General features: G+C 38.7%; 1 protein-coding gene across 1 annotated transcript in view; it reads right to left on the reverse strand.

Moving 5' to 3' along the window:
* CRHR1 (corticotropin releasing hormone receptor 1) overlaps positions 1-13,307 on the reverse strand; it is a 95,704-nt gene that overhangs the window by 40,555 nt on the left and 41,842 nt on the right. The window contains exon 2 of the mRNA XM_031965966.1: positions 7,316-7,400. Coding sequence (XP_031821826.1) covers positions 7,316-7,400 — 85 coding nt within the window. The remainder of the gene's footprint in view (positions 1-7,315; positions 7,401-13,307) is intronic.

Raw genomic sequence — 13,307 nt, forward strand, 5'->3', positions numbered from 1 at the left:
CATACACAAGGATTCCAAAATATTGCGCATAAACATCAGCCATCTCCTGACTTCCTCCCCTCTGGGCAGCCTAAACCTTGATCCTTTGACAGAACGGGGAGTTGGGAGAAATGGAGAGACCTTCAGAAAGGGGGGGGTACCTGCTGATTAGGCAGTGGACAGAGCCAGGAGCCAGCTCAGCGGTACCATCTGAACAGAGCAAAACACAGGGCTGTCAGAAAGAAAGGAGTTCATAGAGGGGAGGGGACTGAGACTACAGAGGAGTGTGGTGGAAGAAAAGAAAGAAAAAAGGAAAGGAGGGAGGGGAAAAAGGAGGGAAGGCATGTAAGAAGGAATAAAAGAAAGAAGCAAGGAGAGGGGAAGAAGAGAGGAAAGAAGGAAGGGAAGAAGAAGGGAGAAATGAAGGGAGACAGAAAGAAGGGAGAAATGAAGGAAGAGAGGCATGAAGAAGGGAGAAATAAAGGGAGTCAGGAAAAGGAAGGAACGACGAAAGGAAGGGAGGACAGAGGGAAGGAATGAAGGAAAGAAGGAAGAAAGCAAGGAAGGAAGAAAGAAAAGAAGAAGGAAGGAAGGAAGAAGGGAATGAAGGAAAAAGGAAGCAAGGGATGAAGAAGAGAAAATGAAGGGAGAAGGAAGGGAAGGAATGAAGGGAAAAAAGGAATGAAGCAAAGAAGGAAGATAGGAAGGAGAGGAGAGAGGAAGGGAGGAAAGAAGGAAAGAATAAATGAATGAACATATAACAAAAGGAAGAAAAAAGAAGGAAGGAAAGAAAGTTAAAAGGAAAAGGGGAAGCAGAGAAAAGGAAAAGGCATGTTAAAAAAAGAGAGAAGAAAAAGGAGAAAGAAACTGAGAGAGACAGAGATGGAAAGGATGAGTGGGAGAAAAGAACTATAGAGAGACAAAGAGATATCCAGGATATCTAAGACTAGCTGCAGGGAAGAGCCAAAATGGCTCTGCTTTCTAGATGTAGATGATGTGGAATGGGGGAGGGGCAGGGCAAGCAGGGGATGGATCACTTAAAGCTAACTCTTCACCCAGAAAATGCAGGGTTTCACTGTTTGTCTGGAAGGACCTTGGAAAACGGGGCAAAGTCTTATTGTGACAAATAGACATTTTTTCCCCCATTTCCAAACCATAGGGGCTGTGAAGGGAACTTTAGATTGTTTTTTTCCCCCATATTAATCTGGTTTTAGGAGAAAGGTTTCAGGAATGAAGCTCAACCAACCTTGTAAATAAGCCTCCTGTACTTAGAAGTCCACAAAACTCACGAGGCAGGAGCTTCCTCTACCAGCCCTACCCCCAGTCCTCATCCCCAACAAAGGGCAGGGTAGCTATATAGGGTCCAGTTAAGCCCTTCCTGGGGCCTGCTGCTGTCTCAAAGAAAGTCTGTTCACACTCAACTAGTGCCAGCAACATAGACCTATAGCGATCAGGTAATAGTATCGCGATGACTTTCCTGGTTTTCCTTCCTTATGGTACTTTTTGATCCAGCCTCTCAGAGATATTCTCTATTCCTCACACATAACACTCCATGTCCTCCCATTGGCCATCTCTCAGGCTGAGAGTGCTCTCTCTCCTTATATCTGTCTCTTGAACCATTTTCTTCTTTCAAGATGAACTCCAGGCATCATCTTCTACATGAAGCCTTTTCTGGTCCCTCCAACTGACAGTATTCTCCCTCTCAAATTACCTTAGATTTAACTTTATATTTTTTATTAATTTTATATTTATGTTAAAAGCATTTTAATGTTGACCTCCAATAATCTCATTATGACTAGGGATTAATTCATTCTTGGAACTTGTATTCTTATCATTTAGGAAATGCCTGACACATTTTTGTTGTGGTTCTTTCCTTTTAGTCATGTCTAACTCTCCATGGTCCCATCTGGGATTTTCTTGTCAAAATGAGTGGTAGGAAACTGAGACAAAGTTAAGTGACTTGGCCAGGGTCACACAGACAATGAGTGAGGCCAGATTTGAGGTTATGAAGATGAGTCTTCCTAATGCCAGACATGGCACTCTATTAACTGTACCACCTAGCTGTCCTGTGCTTAATAAATATTTGTCGATTTATTCCTTGATTGGCTCCTCCTCCCAAATACTCCATGTCCTATCAGCTGGCAACAGAGAATCCTAGACACTGAATGCCAAAGTAAGTTATGGTTGAACTACCCTAATTCATGGGGCAGGTAGGTCTCACAGTTGTTAGAACTCCAGACCGGGAGTCAGGAACACTCTGAGTTCAAATGGCATCATGAAGAGCTGGACACAATTGAAAGGACTAACAACAATAACAACATGATCTATAACAACTTGGGGAGGATTAGATAAAATTATTGAAAACTTTTAATTTGATAATAATATTTTTAAAAATTAATTCACTTTTATCACTTTTTGGAAGTCAGGATAGTGTGAAGTAACACCTGCCAAAGGGTATCATTGGAATAGAGAAGAATCACTTAAAAGTGGCACCTTTACTACTTGCCATGAAAGTTTATATATTATATAGTCCCTGTTCAATTTTGTTTACAATTTTTTTGTGGTGTTATCCTCTTTTCTTCCTAGGGAGTAAAAAAGTAATCTTGAGCCTGCCCCATATTGCCACAGATTCCAAACCAATAAGAACAGAATGAATGAATAATTTCCTCCCTATATCTGGTCTACTTTCTATCCAAATTCAGAGTTGGGAGATATGTTTAGTTTAAATACATAATTTTAAAAAAATCAATGAAACTGAAAGCTTCCAGAATTTCAAAAAGCTATCAGTTAGACCAGCTCTTGGTCTTCAAACTCAAGGTTGGTCCTAACTCATCTAGATTTAAGTCTTACTGTGACTAATGGCAGATGGACAAGGCAAAAAATATACTTGTGCCCCATCACCTGGGAGAGGATGTTGTTTTTGTTGTTTATCCTTCTATTTTGAAAAGTCCCATGACACAAAGGAGGTGATGTCATGATATGCAAGTGAATTGGATTTAAGTGAGGGAGGGCTGTGCAAGGTCACCTGCCTCACTTTCTCCTCCAGAGCATCTGGGTCCAGTAGTCAAACATAGATTAGGATGACTAGAGATGGTCCTGGATGCAGTGAGAACCTTTTTAACTAAGATTTACAATAGGTCTCAGTTTGACTGAGTCCAAACCCATTCTAGGATTAAAGTTAAATAACAATTGGGACATAGAAGGGCCTCTTTAACCTAAATAACAAGGAGACCAAGAAAGTTTCTAATTCATCTCCTTCTGACTCTTTGCTAGAATTTTTTTCTGACACCTGAGGGTCTAGCCTTTCATCAGGGTCCCAAAGAATCTTCTGTGGGATTTAAAAAAATGATTCGACCAAAAACAATATTTAGATCCATAAATCAAGCAGGAAAGATTCACCGTTCATAGCTAAGCCCCAGCACACCTTCAGTGAGAGTTCTTTTACTCTCTAATAGGCTTCCAACTTAAAGAAAATGAGCCAGATCCAATCCTACCTGGGCTTCAATTTCTACATAATTGAATATTTGGAGAATGCTGCCGATTGAACAGTTAGTGTGACTGTTTTGAATTAGTCTTAAGATTTCAGGAAATCATCTCCCTATGATATAGCTCTATGAATCTGAACAGTAGGGCAGGACCAGGGCATAATTCTTGGACTTTACACAACACCTAGAAATTCTGAGTTAGACTTTTGTCACCCAATGAATCCCCCAAATCCTTTTCCAACTCTGTAGAGGAAAAGAAATAATGGGTGCATCACTGTGATTTTTAGCTGACAGAATCTGAGTTCAAATCTTGCCTCATACTCAGCTGAACACTATATTTTCCTCTATCTTGGCATGAATAAGTGCATCTTAGACTGTCTTCCTTGCAGTGTTAAACAGGCAGATATGTATAACCGCTATATTTTTGCCTTTCTTTACTCAAGTTTGTATCCAAGGATGAACAAGACACAGAGCACACCCTGTCTTGGACTCCTGAGGTCAATAACAGACTAGAAAATTAGACCGCTATTTTCAACTCTCTTTAAGTCCAGTGGCTGACCAATTGTGAATGCAGCATACCTTTCTGAATTACATAACTACCTGTGGAAAATGATTCAAATTTAGAAACCCATTTGCCTCATAGAAATACACTTCTCCATATACCAATTATTGCTTCTCTCTGCCTTGGTTTGTATTGAATACAAACTTTTGTTATTTATTGTATTTGAAATTGTAAATAATGGGTTTACTTTTTCATGACAATATGTTATACTTGTGTGACCCTGGACAAGTCAATTAACTTCTCTCAGTCTCAATTTCCTTCTCTGTAAAATGGGAATATTAGTATCACCTATCTTAGAGAAGTTGTGAAGATCAAATGAGAAAGGGTATATAAAATACATTGTAAACCTTGCATCCCTATGTTAAGTGAACTTATATAATACATCATGGCTCTGATGTGGTTATAATACAATTATATGATTTTTATAATCTTGTGATCTATCTGGACTGTGCCAGAAGGACAGATGAGCTCAATCTCTAGTCTATTTCCCAGTGGTACTCTCCTTGGTCCTGGAATATGCCATTTGAAAAGAGGATGAGGACTCCTTACAGAAACCAGTGCCTTGTTATCACTAGGCAGCCAGACTGACCATCCATCTGTCAATGTCCCTCTCTGCTCCCCACACTTTGCATCTGTCTCTCCCAGTGCCCATTGGTCTGAGCAGGTCCAGGGAGGGAGAAGGAAGAAAAATGATACTTGATCAGAGGCTTCTGAAGAAGTGATCGATCAGCACATCATAAAGCTACTTTTGGATTGAGAGAGGGAAGCAGTTGTAGGGGTGAGGTGAGGAGAGGGAGGAGGGAATATAAATCACAGAGGAATGAATACCATTTATCAGCACCTCCAAGGACAGAGACACCTCCATCTATAAGCTATGGAATAGACCTCTTTAGGGCACAGGACAAATGAATTAATGGAGCTCAACCAGCTATTCCTTCTGTCATGGGTCACCAGGACCATTCCTATTAGGGGACCCTCATTTCATAGAATGACTCATTGTTTACAGTTTCTCTTTATACATGCCTGCCACACTAATCTTACAATGCCATTCTCATCAAGCTCCTTCTTGACTAAGAACCTAAGCAATTCCCTGTGGCCCAATATATACAAACTAAATTCCTCACATATCAACTGAGCTCCTAATGATTCTCCAAGTCAAACTGATTGGATGTCCATCAGTTGGAGAATGGCTGAATAAATTGTGGTATATGAAAATTATGGAATATTACTGTTCTGTAAGAAATGACCAACAGGATGATTTCAGAAAGGCCTGGAGAGACTTACACGAACTGATGCTGAGTGAAATGAGCAGGACCAGGAGATCATTATATACTTCAACAACAATACTAGATGATGACCAGTTCTGATGGATCAGGCCATCCTCAGCAACGAGATCAACCAAATCATTTCTAATGGAGCAGTAATGAACTGAACTAGCTACGCCCAGAAAAAGAACTCTGGGAGATGACTAAAAACCATTACATTGAATTCCCAATCCCTATATTTATGCACACATGCATTTTTGATTTCCTTCACAAGCTAATTGTACAATAATTCAGAGTCTGATTCTTTTTGTACAGCAAAATAATGTTTTGGTCATGTATACTTATTGTGTATCTAAGTTATATTTTAATATATTTAACATCTACTGGTCATCCTGCCATTTAGGGGAGGGGGTGGGGGGAAGAGGTGAAAAATTGGAACAAGAGGTTTGGCAATTGTTAATGCTGTAAAGTTACCCATGTATATATCCTGTAAATAAAAGGCTATTAAATAAAAAAAAAAAGAAAAGAAAAAAAAATGATTCTCCAAGTCCATGTCTTCCTTTCATCTACACTGAAGCCACTCATTCTGTATACAACTCAGTAGTTTTTGTCTCCAAGTTTTTAACTGTGTCATTCCCCCTTCTCTTACCTAATAAAATGAATTTCCATTAATTTAGTTTTTCTGAACCCAGTTTTCTCATCTGTAGGAAAAATGGGAATGATCATCAGTATGTAATAGGTTGCTAGAAAGATTGAATGTAAAGCATGACGCAATCTTCCTATTTCACTTACATTCCTGGTTTAAGAAAACCCTTATTCTATCTCCATACCACTCATTTCTTTGATTAGCAGGAAAGGATTTTCTATTTATTGATATATTACTTGGAAATAATCAATGTGAAAACAAAAAGCCCATTACAGAGATTATCTTCATGGTGTTTATCTTCATTATGTCTAAGCTAATTCAGGTACATACCTTCTGCTTTTCCTTCTCCTCCCCCATATCAGACTATGGTCAAATTCTGTGTCTTCTTTCTTTTATCTTTTTCCATACAATTAGTACAGTGCTCTACCCACTGTAGGTACTTAATAACAAATGTATTAAACAATTTGCTGAAGCTAAAGAGGCCAATCCTCTGTTATCATTCTTTCTCCCCTCCACTGCTTCCATCCTCCTTCTCTCTCTAGATGCTATATCTCCCTATTTCTCCCATCTAATATATGTCTGGTGCCCACTGATGGACATACTTGTTTGGGTTTAGACAATCAGAATTAAGCTCTCCTGGTATAATTCATGTAATTTTCATGGAATGAAAAAGAGAAGCATTTGTTTAGTACTTTGTACGAAGTAGGATTAGAAATGCATATGTACAAATAGAAACATTCTAATTAGGGGAGACAATACATAGAAAAGGGTTTAGTTTCATAGCAGATAAAAGACCCAATTGGAACTGAGTCCAGAAGGAAAAACCTAGAAGATATTAAGATCCCATGGATCCTTAGTTAGCTATGGCAGGACAGATAGTCCCTGACCAGTGACTATTGGAAAGAGAGTAATAGACCCAAGAATCAAAGTGTAGTGAGGTTTTGGGTTATCTTTGACGGAGACAGTGGTGAGAGAGGTCAGCATGCAGGTTAGAGTTGGTTTGAGAAAGAGAAAAGATTCTCAAAGGCCTTTATGTGCTAGCTGGTAGGATGGGGTAATGCCTCAGCATGGTCAAACAGAAGAGATGGACTTAGATAATTATCAGGACTTCAGTAGATGACTTGTAAGTTTGAATGAGATACATTAGACAATGAGGAATATAACTGAGGTTCTTGAGCTAGGTTGGGATAAGATGAAATGGTATTGCAGGAAGATATTTTTGGCAGATATGTATGGAAAGGAACTGGAAGTGGGGAATCTCTAAGAAATGGAGTCATAATAGGGATGACTTTTGTGTTATTACTTCTGCAATTCTGGTGCACACTATTTAGAGAGCAGTTGAGAAAAAGGGAGGAGGAGGATACCTTGTGGTACTCACCAGTGGTGCTGTTGACTAAGGACAGGCTTTCACAGTACTGATCCTGGAGTGAGGCTGAAACTGGTACAAGCCATAGAAGAAAGGCCTGTAGAGGTCATGAGAAGAGAGAAACATAGTTAGGATATTCCAATTATTCTCAGAGATCTCACTTTAGGGGCAAAAATTAGAAGCTCATTGAATTTAGAGTTCAAAGGAACCTCAGAGCTTTTCCAGTGCAAAGCTTTCATTTTGTAGATGAAGAAACACATTTAAGAGAAGTGACTTACCCAGGATCACACAGACATTAAGTAATAGAACTAGAATTTGAACCTAAGTCCTCTTGATTCCAAACTCAATGTTCACCCTACTAAATCACATTGCCTCCAAACATTTAAATTCTATATACTCAAGTCAAAACAGCATACTTTATCAACTGCAAAATAGTGAACTATCCTCCCTCCATCGGAAAAGGCCTCCCCCCAAATCTAGCAACTACTTGGCCATGAAATTCCTACCTATGGTAAGGAAAGTAAATATCCTGTAATGGACAGAAAAGCACAGTCCTGGATTTCCATCTCTTACAGATTCTACAGCACCCTAATAAACACATTTAGTCCTTCAAAAAGCTTCCAAGTAAATGACAATTTAAGACTTGGCTTGGAATAGAGCTTTAGTTCTAGTTCACTCATGTCTGACTCTTTGTGACCTCATCTGGATTTTCTTGGCAAAGATACTAGAATGGTTTAAAACTTCCCTCTCCGGTTCATTTAACCAGTAGGGAAACGGAGGCAAACAGGATTAAGTGATTTGCCCAGGGTCACCTAGCTAGTAAGTATCTGAGGACTCCAGGTCCCAACAGATTACCTCCTATGCCAGATCTGGGATAGAGCAGAGAAAGTCAAACTGCTGTGAAAGGAAACTGAGAGATCTTGTGGAGTGCTTGGTGAAAAGAATACTCTATTTATAGCTAGAGGAACTGGGTTTAAATCCTGAATCTAATAATAATAATAATAATCATAACAATAATAGTAGCAATAGCTAGCATTTATATGGGACTTTCAGATTTCAAAGCACTTTACAAATATTATCTTATTGATATTTATAACAACCCTAGGAGATAAGTGCTATTATTATTCCCATTTTACAGTTGAAGAAACTGAGAGTGGTTAAATGACTTGCATGAAGCTGCATAGCTAGTAAATGTCTGAGGCTACATTTGTACTCAGGCCTTCCTGATTCTACGCCCAGCTAAAATGGCTGTTAAATTCCACTTTCCAGAAGAATTATATTTATTGAATTGAATTTCCCGATTTCATCTGGGAGTCAAAAGACCAAACTAAATTCTCCTTCTGATCTTCAATTAGAGGTGTGAAAACGGGCAAAGTATATCACCTCTCTGGGCTTTAGTTTTCTTATCCTAAAATGAAACTTTGAGAGTCCTTTCCACTTCCAACTTTCCATGATTTCTCCTCATTTGTATTTGGGTCCAATTGGTACATTTGCTTTCTTTGGTTTTCATGAAGGAGTCCCTTTCAGCCCTGGATCCACAAATATGCACACTGTTCACACCTAGAGATGGGCTCAAGGGCCACTTTGCCTAACTGCTTCACTTTACAAATGAGGAAAGTTCAATGATCCAAGATTATATAGGTAATAAGTAGCAAAGGCTGGGTTTGAACTCATCTTGCATCAGAACCAGTGATGATTTTTCTCCAGTACCATGTTGTTTTCATCTCTCTGGATATAATTACATCTCCTCTCATTATACTCACATTCTCTTCTCCCCACTCATTTTGAGGGGGAGGGATTTTGACAGTTTTACCCTTTGTTTTCATGCCTGACATTCTGTCACTTTATAGCAGCGGTTTTCCTCTCACAACTATACCATCTCTCAGAGCAGATCCACTGGGGAAAGGAAAATTCTTCCTAAAGAGTCAATCCCCCTGGGATTCCCTTCTTGCAGAGCAGAGCAATCCCACCCAACCAAGCAGGCAGAACTGAGTTCCTTCTGCTAATATTAGAGACTCATTATAGCTCAGCCCTGCCCCTTCTCAGCTGCAGTTCTGTGCTCAAAGTCTCCCTTTAATTAGGCACTTCCCAGTATGCTCACACATGCCCACCCTGTTCATTGGTAATAAATACATGCTGGGGAATCTGAGCTCATGCTGCCTGACGGCCTGTCCTTGGATTCCAGGGAATAGTTGTGACCTCTTGTTTATAGGGACCCTAGAAACTGCTGAGCCCCTAAAATAAATGAAGGTCATGGAGAGGTCCCCGCTTATTGACCCATGGTAGGGAGAGTTGCCAGCAATAACCATACTGAGACAGGTGTGTGGGTGGATTCTAGGCACAATCCCCGAATAGAATACCCAGCTATCTTCAATTTAATTCAATAAGCATATATTAAATGCCAAATGCATGCTAGGTGATGAGAATGCAGACAAAAATGAAATTGTTCTTGTCTTCAAAGAGTTTAAACTTTAACTAAGAGACAAACTATAAAAAGGGAGTGAGGGCAGTGGCTACTTTGTGGGGTTGTTGTAAGGATCAAATGAGAATTGCAAAAATGTTTAGCAATGACTGGCACCTAGAAGATGCTATATGTGTCTTTTTAAATATAAATATAAAAAATAATTTGTTGTGGCAATCCCTAGCAATCAGGGATTAGGAATGGCTTCATATGTTGGGCTTTAGCTAAATCTGGGGAAGCTAAGAAATAGAAGGGAAGGATTTCAGGCAGAATGAATTGTCCATTCAAAAACATAAAAAGGGGGAAGATGAAGGATCTGTGTGAGTAAAGCTAAGAAAACCAAGTTGGTTGGATTGTAAAGTTTATGAAACAAAGAAATATGTAATAGACCTGGTAGGCTACAGAAAAATTATGAAGAATTTTGAATACCAAACAGGACTTTTTATTTCATTCTGGAGCCAAGAGGGAGCCACTGAAGCTTTTGCACAAGGGAACTATTAAATCTGACCTGTACTTTGGGAATATCACTTTGGCAGCTGGGTGGAGAGTGAAGCAGAAAGATGCTGCTAAAATGGTCCAGGTGAGAGGGCATGAGACTATGCATGTAGGGTGGTGACCCTGTCACTGGGGAGATGAGAATGGATGTGAGAGATGCTGTGAAGAAAGTAGATAAAGACCTGGGAGTTGATTAGATATGAAGATTGAAGGAGAATGAAAATGAGCGATGACTCTGAGTTTGGAAGTATAGTAGTGTTCTCAACAAAATTAGGGAAGTTAGGAAAACAGTTATTGGGAGAGAGATAATAAGTTCTGCTTTAAACATGGAAAGTTTGAAATGCCTTTGGGATATCCATTTTGAAATGTCCAAAAAGTAGTTAGTGGTATGGGATTAGAGATGCCAGGGTAGATCTGAAGTTATGCACACAGATGACAAGTGAACAATGAGTGACTTGCCCAGGATCACACAGCTAATGAGCTCATCAGAGGGTATGTAAAAAGAGAAAAGAAAAAGGCCTAAGCAAAGTCCGGGGGTACCCAATCAATTGGAAGCATGGTAAAGATAATGAATTATAATGGAGACTGAAAAGAAAGTCTCTACTAGGTGCAATGTATCTTGAGAAACATATAATCCATCTAGTATTCTTTTCCTCCCTAAATTTCTACTTTTAAACTTTTATTCTTTCCTCAAAAAACAAAAACAAAAACAAAAAAGGAATGAAAACAATCGAATAGTTTCTTGTGGGTTTAATTGACTAATCAAAAATGTTCTGACTAAACTTCATAGTTTCAAATTCTAATACTGAAATGGGTTTGGAAGAAATCTCTTTCTGAGGTAGTCTGTACATATTGTACTGAGGCAACTTCAGCCACGGAAACAGAAATCTATGATATGCACATTTAAATCAAGGTCCAACAGGAGAAGTTCAAGTATGGGTTCTTCTCAAAGAGGAAAATAGAATTGGAAAAGAAAAATGAAGTCAGAAAACCATTCTTGAGTCCGGGGATAGCAACATTTGCAGGTTGTATAGATGGTATGATTTGAAAGTTCTTAGGCTGATGGATTTGACACTAGTATGAATGAATGAAAAAACATTTATGAAGTGCTTTCTGTATGCCAAGAATTGTGCTAAGCATGAAGGATACAAACTAAAATAGAAATATATTCCCTATCCTCCAGGAGGTTATATAATAATATGGGGAGGATATTTCATAGGAAACTGAAGCAAACAGGGTATACACATACACACTATATAAAAATATACTATATATACTAAATATATATGCTATATACATATATATCATATACACATATCTACTATATCTTAAGGCAAGTCTATATGATTATCCTTTCCTAAGGAACTTCTAACATTTTATTAATCAGAAATTAAACATCACAACCTTGCTGATTTTCCTCTCTAGAAAATAACTTTAGTGTTTATCCTTATTTCATAAATGAAAAACTGAGGCAAAGAAGGATGGAAGCTACCTATTTCCTTCCTTTGGTTTCTCAACAGAAAAAAATGATCTTTCTCAGAATCTCCTGTCCTAACAGAGAGAACTTATTCTCAACCTCCCACCACCCATCACATATCAGAAAATGTTAGATGCCTTCAGGGAAATCTCCTGCCTAGCTAGAGGTATAATGAAGACTTCCTGGACTTAGTACAAATTCTTATTCTTTTTTCCAGAGCTAGGACCAGAGGTAGATAAGACAGGAGGCCAATGATATGACACACGGAGGGTACAATCACTTTTAATATTCATTTTTTTTTAATAAAAGCACATTTTTATGGCCAGAAAAATCCACAGCTTGTAAGTCAATGAAATGACACATGGTAAAAGCAAGGGGCCATATAGACAGCCTCTTAAAAGGGAGGGGAAGGTTTCCATTTTGAAACCATGTTTCCTGCACACAAATTTTTTTTTTTTTTTGGCAGGGGGCCCTCCTTCTTGCTCTATTTACATACCTCCAAGAAGAGAACCAAACCATGAGAAAACCAGTCTTGAGTCCAGGGATAGCAACATTTGCAGGTTGTGTAGATAGTATGATTTGAAAGTTCTTAGGCTGATGGATTCCCCCCAGTGATCAATGTGAGTACCTGCTAGCCCACCGTTATATCTTAAAGTCTTTCCAATCTTCAAAGAAGGAACAGCTAGGGATTGCAGTGGTAGAGCACCAGGTCTGGAGTCAGGAAGACTCTTCTTCCTAAGTACAAATCTGCCCTTAAATGCTTACTATCTGTGTGACCCTTCATAAGTCACATTGCCCTGGTTGCCTCAGTTTCCTCATCTGTAAAATGAGCTGGAGAAGGAAATGGCAAACCATTTCATTTACATCTGCCAAGAAAATGCCAAGTAGGGTCATGAAGAGTTAGATGTAATAGTCTTCAAGATTCCCTATTTAAAATACAAAATTATCTGGAATATTAATTTCATGATTACAAATCTTGGAGGTAGAAAGAACTTGGGTAGCCAAATAGTCCAGTTCTATGAATCAATAACAATCCCTCCACAAACTATTGGTATTTGCTCAGCATCCAGAGGGTTATAGGTACCTTGGTAAAAGCCAGAAGAGAAGAAATTTGGTTCAATGAAGATTTATTAAATGTTTATTACAAGAAAAACACAATACTAGATGCTTGAAATATAAGGATAAGAATAATATAGTTCTTGTCCTCAAGTAGCTGACATTGTGCTGATGGGGGACTGAGGTTTACTGAGGGTAGGGGCTAGAAACAATGTATATTGAACTAAGAATAACTAATAATCCAGTAAAGAAATAGAGAGAAATTTTAGGAAGAATACACTTCTAACAATGGGGTGAGGGAGGAATCAAGGAAAGCTCTAGAGAAACTTCTGGGTCATTAGAGAAAGGCTGAAAGGAGGAAGGATTTAAGGGCACCAAAAGAGTACACAGATTTTCAGTCCACAGTGTTTGCACCCACTCTCAAAGACCAGAGAATGAGCAAGCAATGGATTTAATAATAGTAAGAGTTGATAATTACATAGCATTCATCAACTTAGAAAGTATTTATAGGTAAC

Source organism: Sarcophilus harrisii, chromosome 4 (genome assembly GCF_902635505.1).
Source record: "Sarcophilus harrisii chromosome 4, mSarHar1.11, whole genome shotgun sequence".
Classification (NCBI taxonomy): Eukaryota; Metazoa; Chordata; class Mammalia; order Dasyuromorphia; family Dasyuridae; genus Sarcophilus; species Sarcophilus harrisii.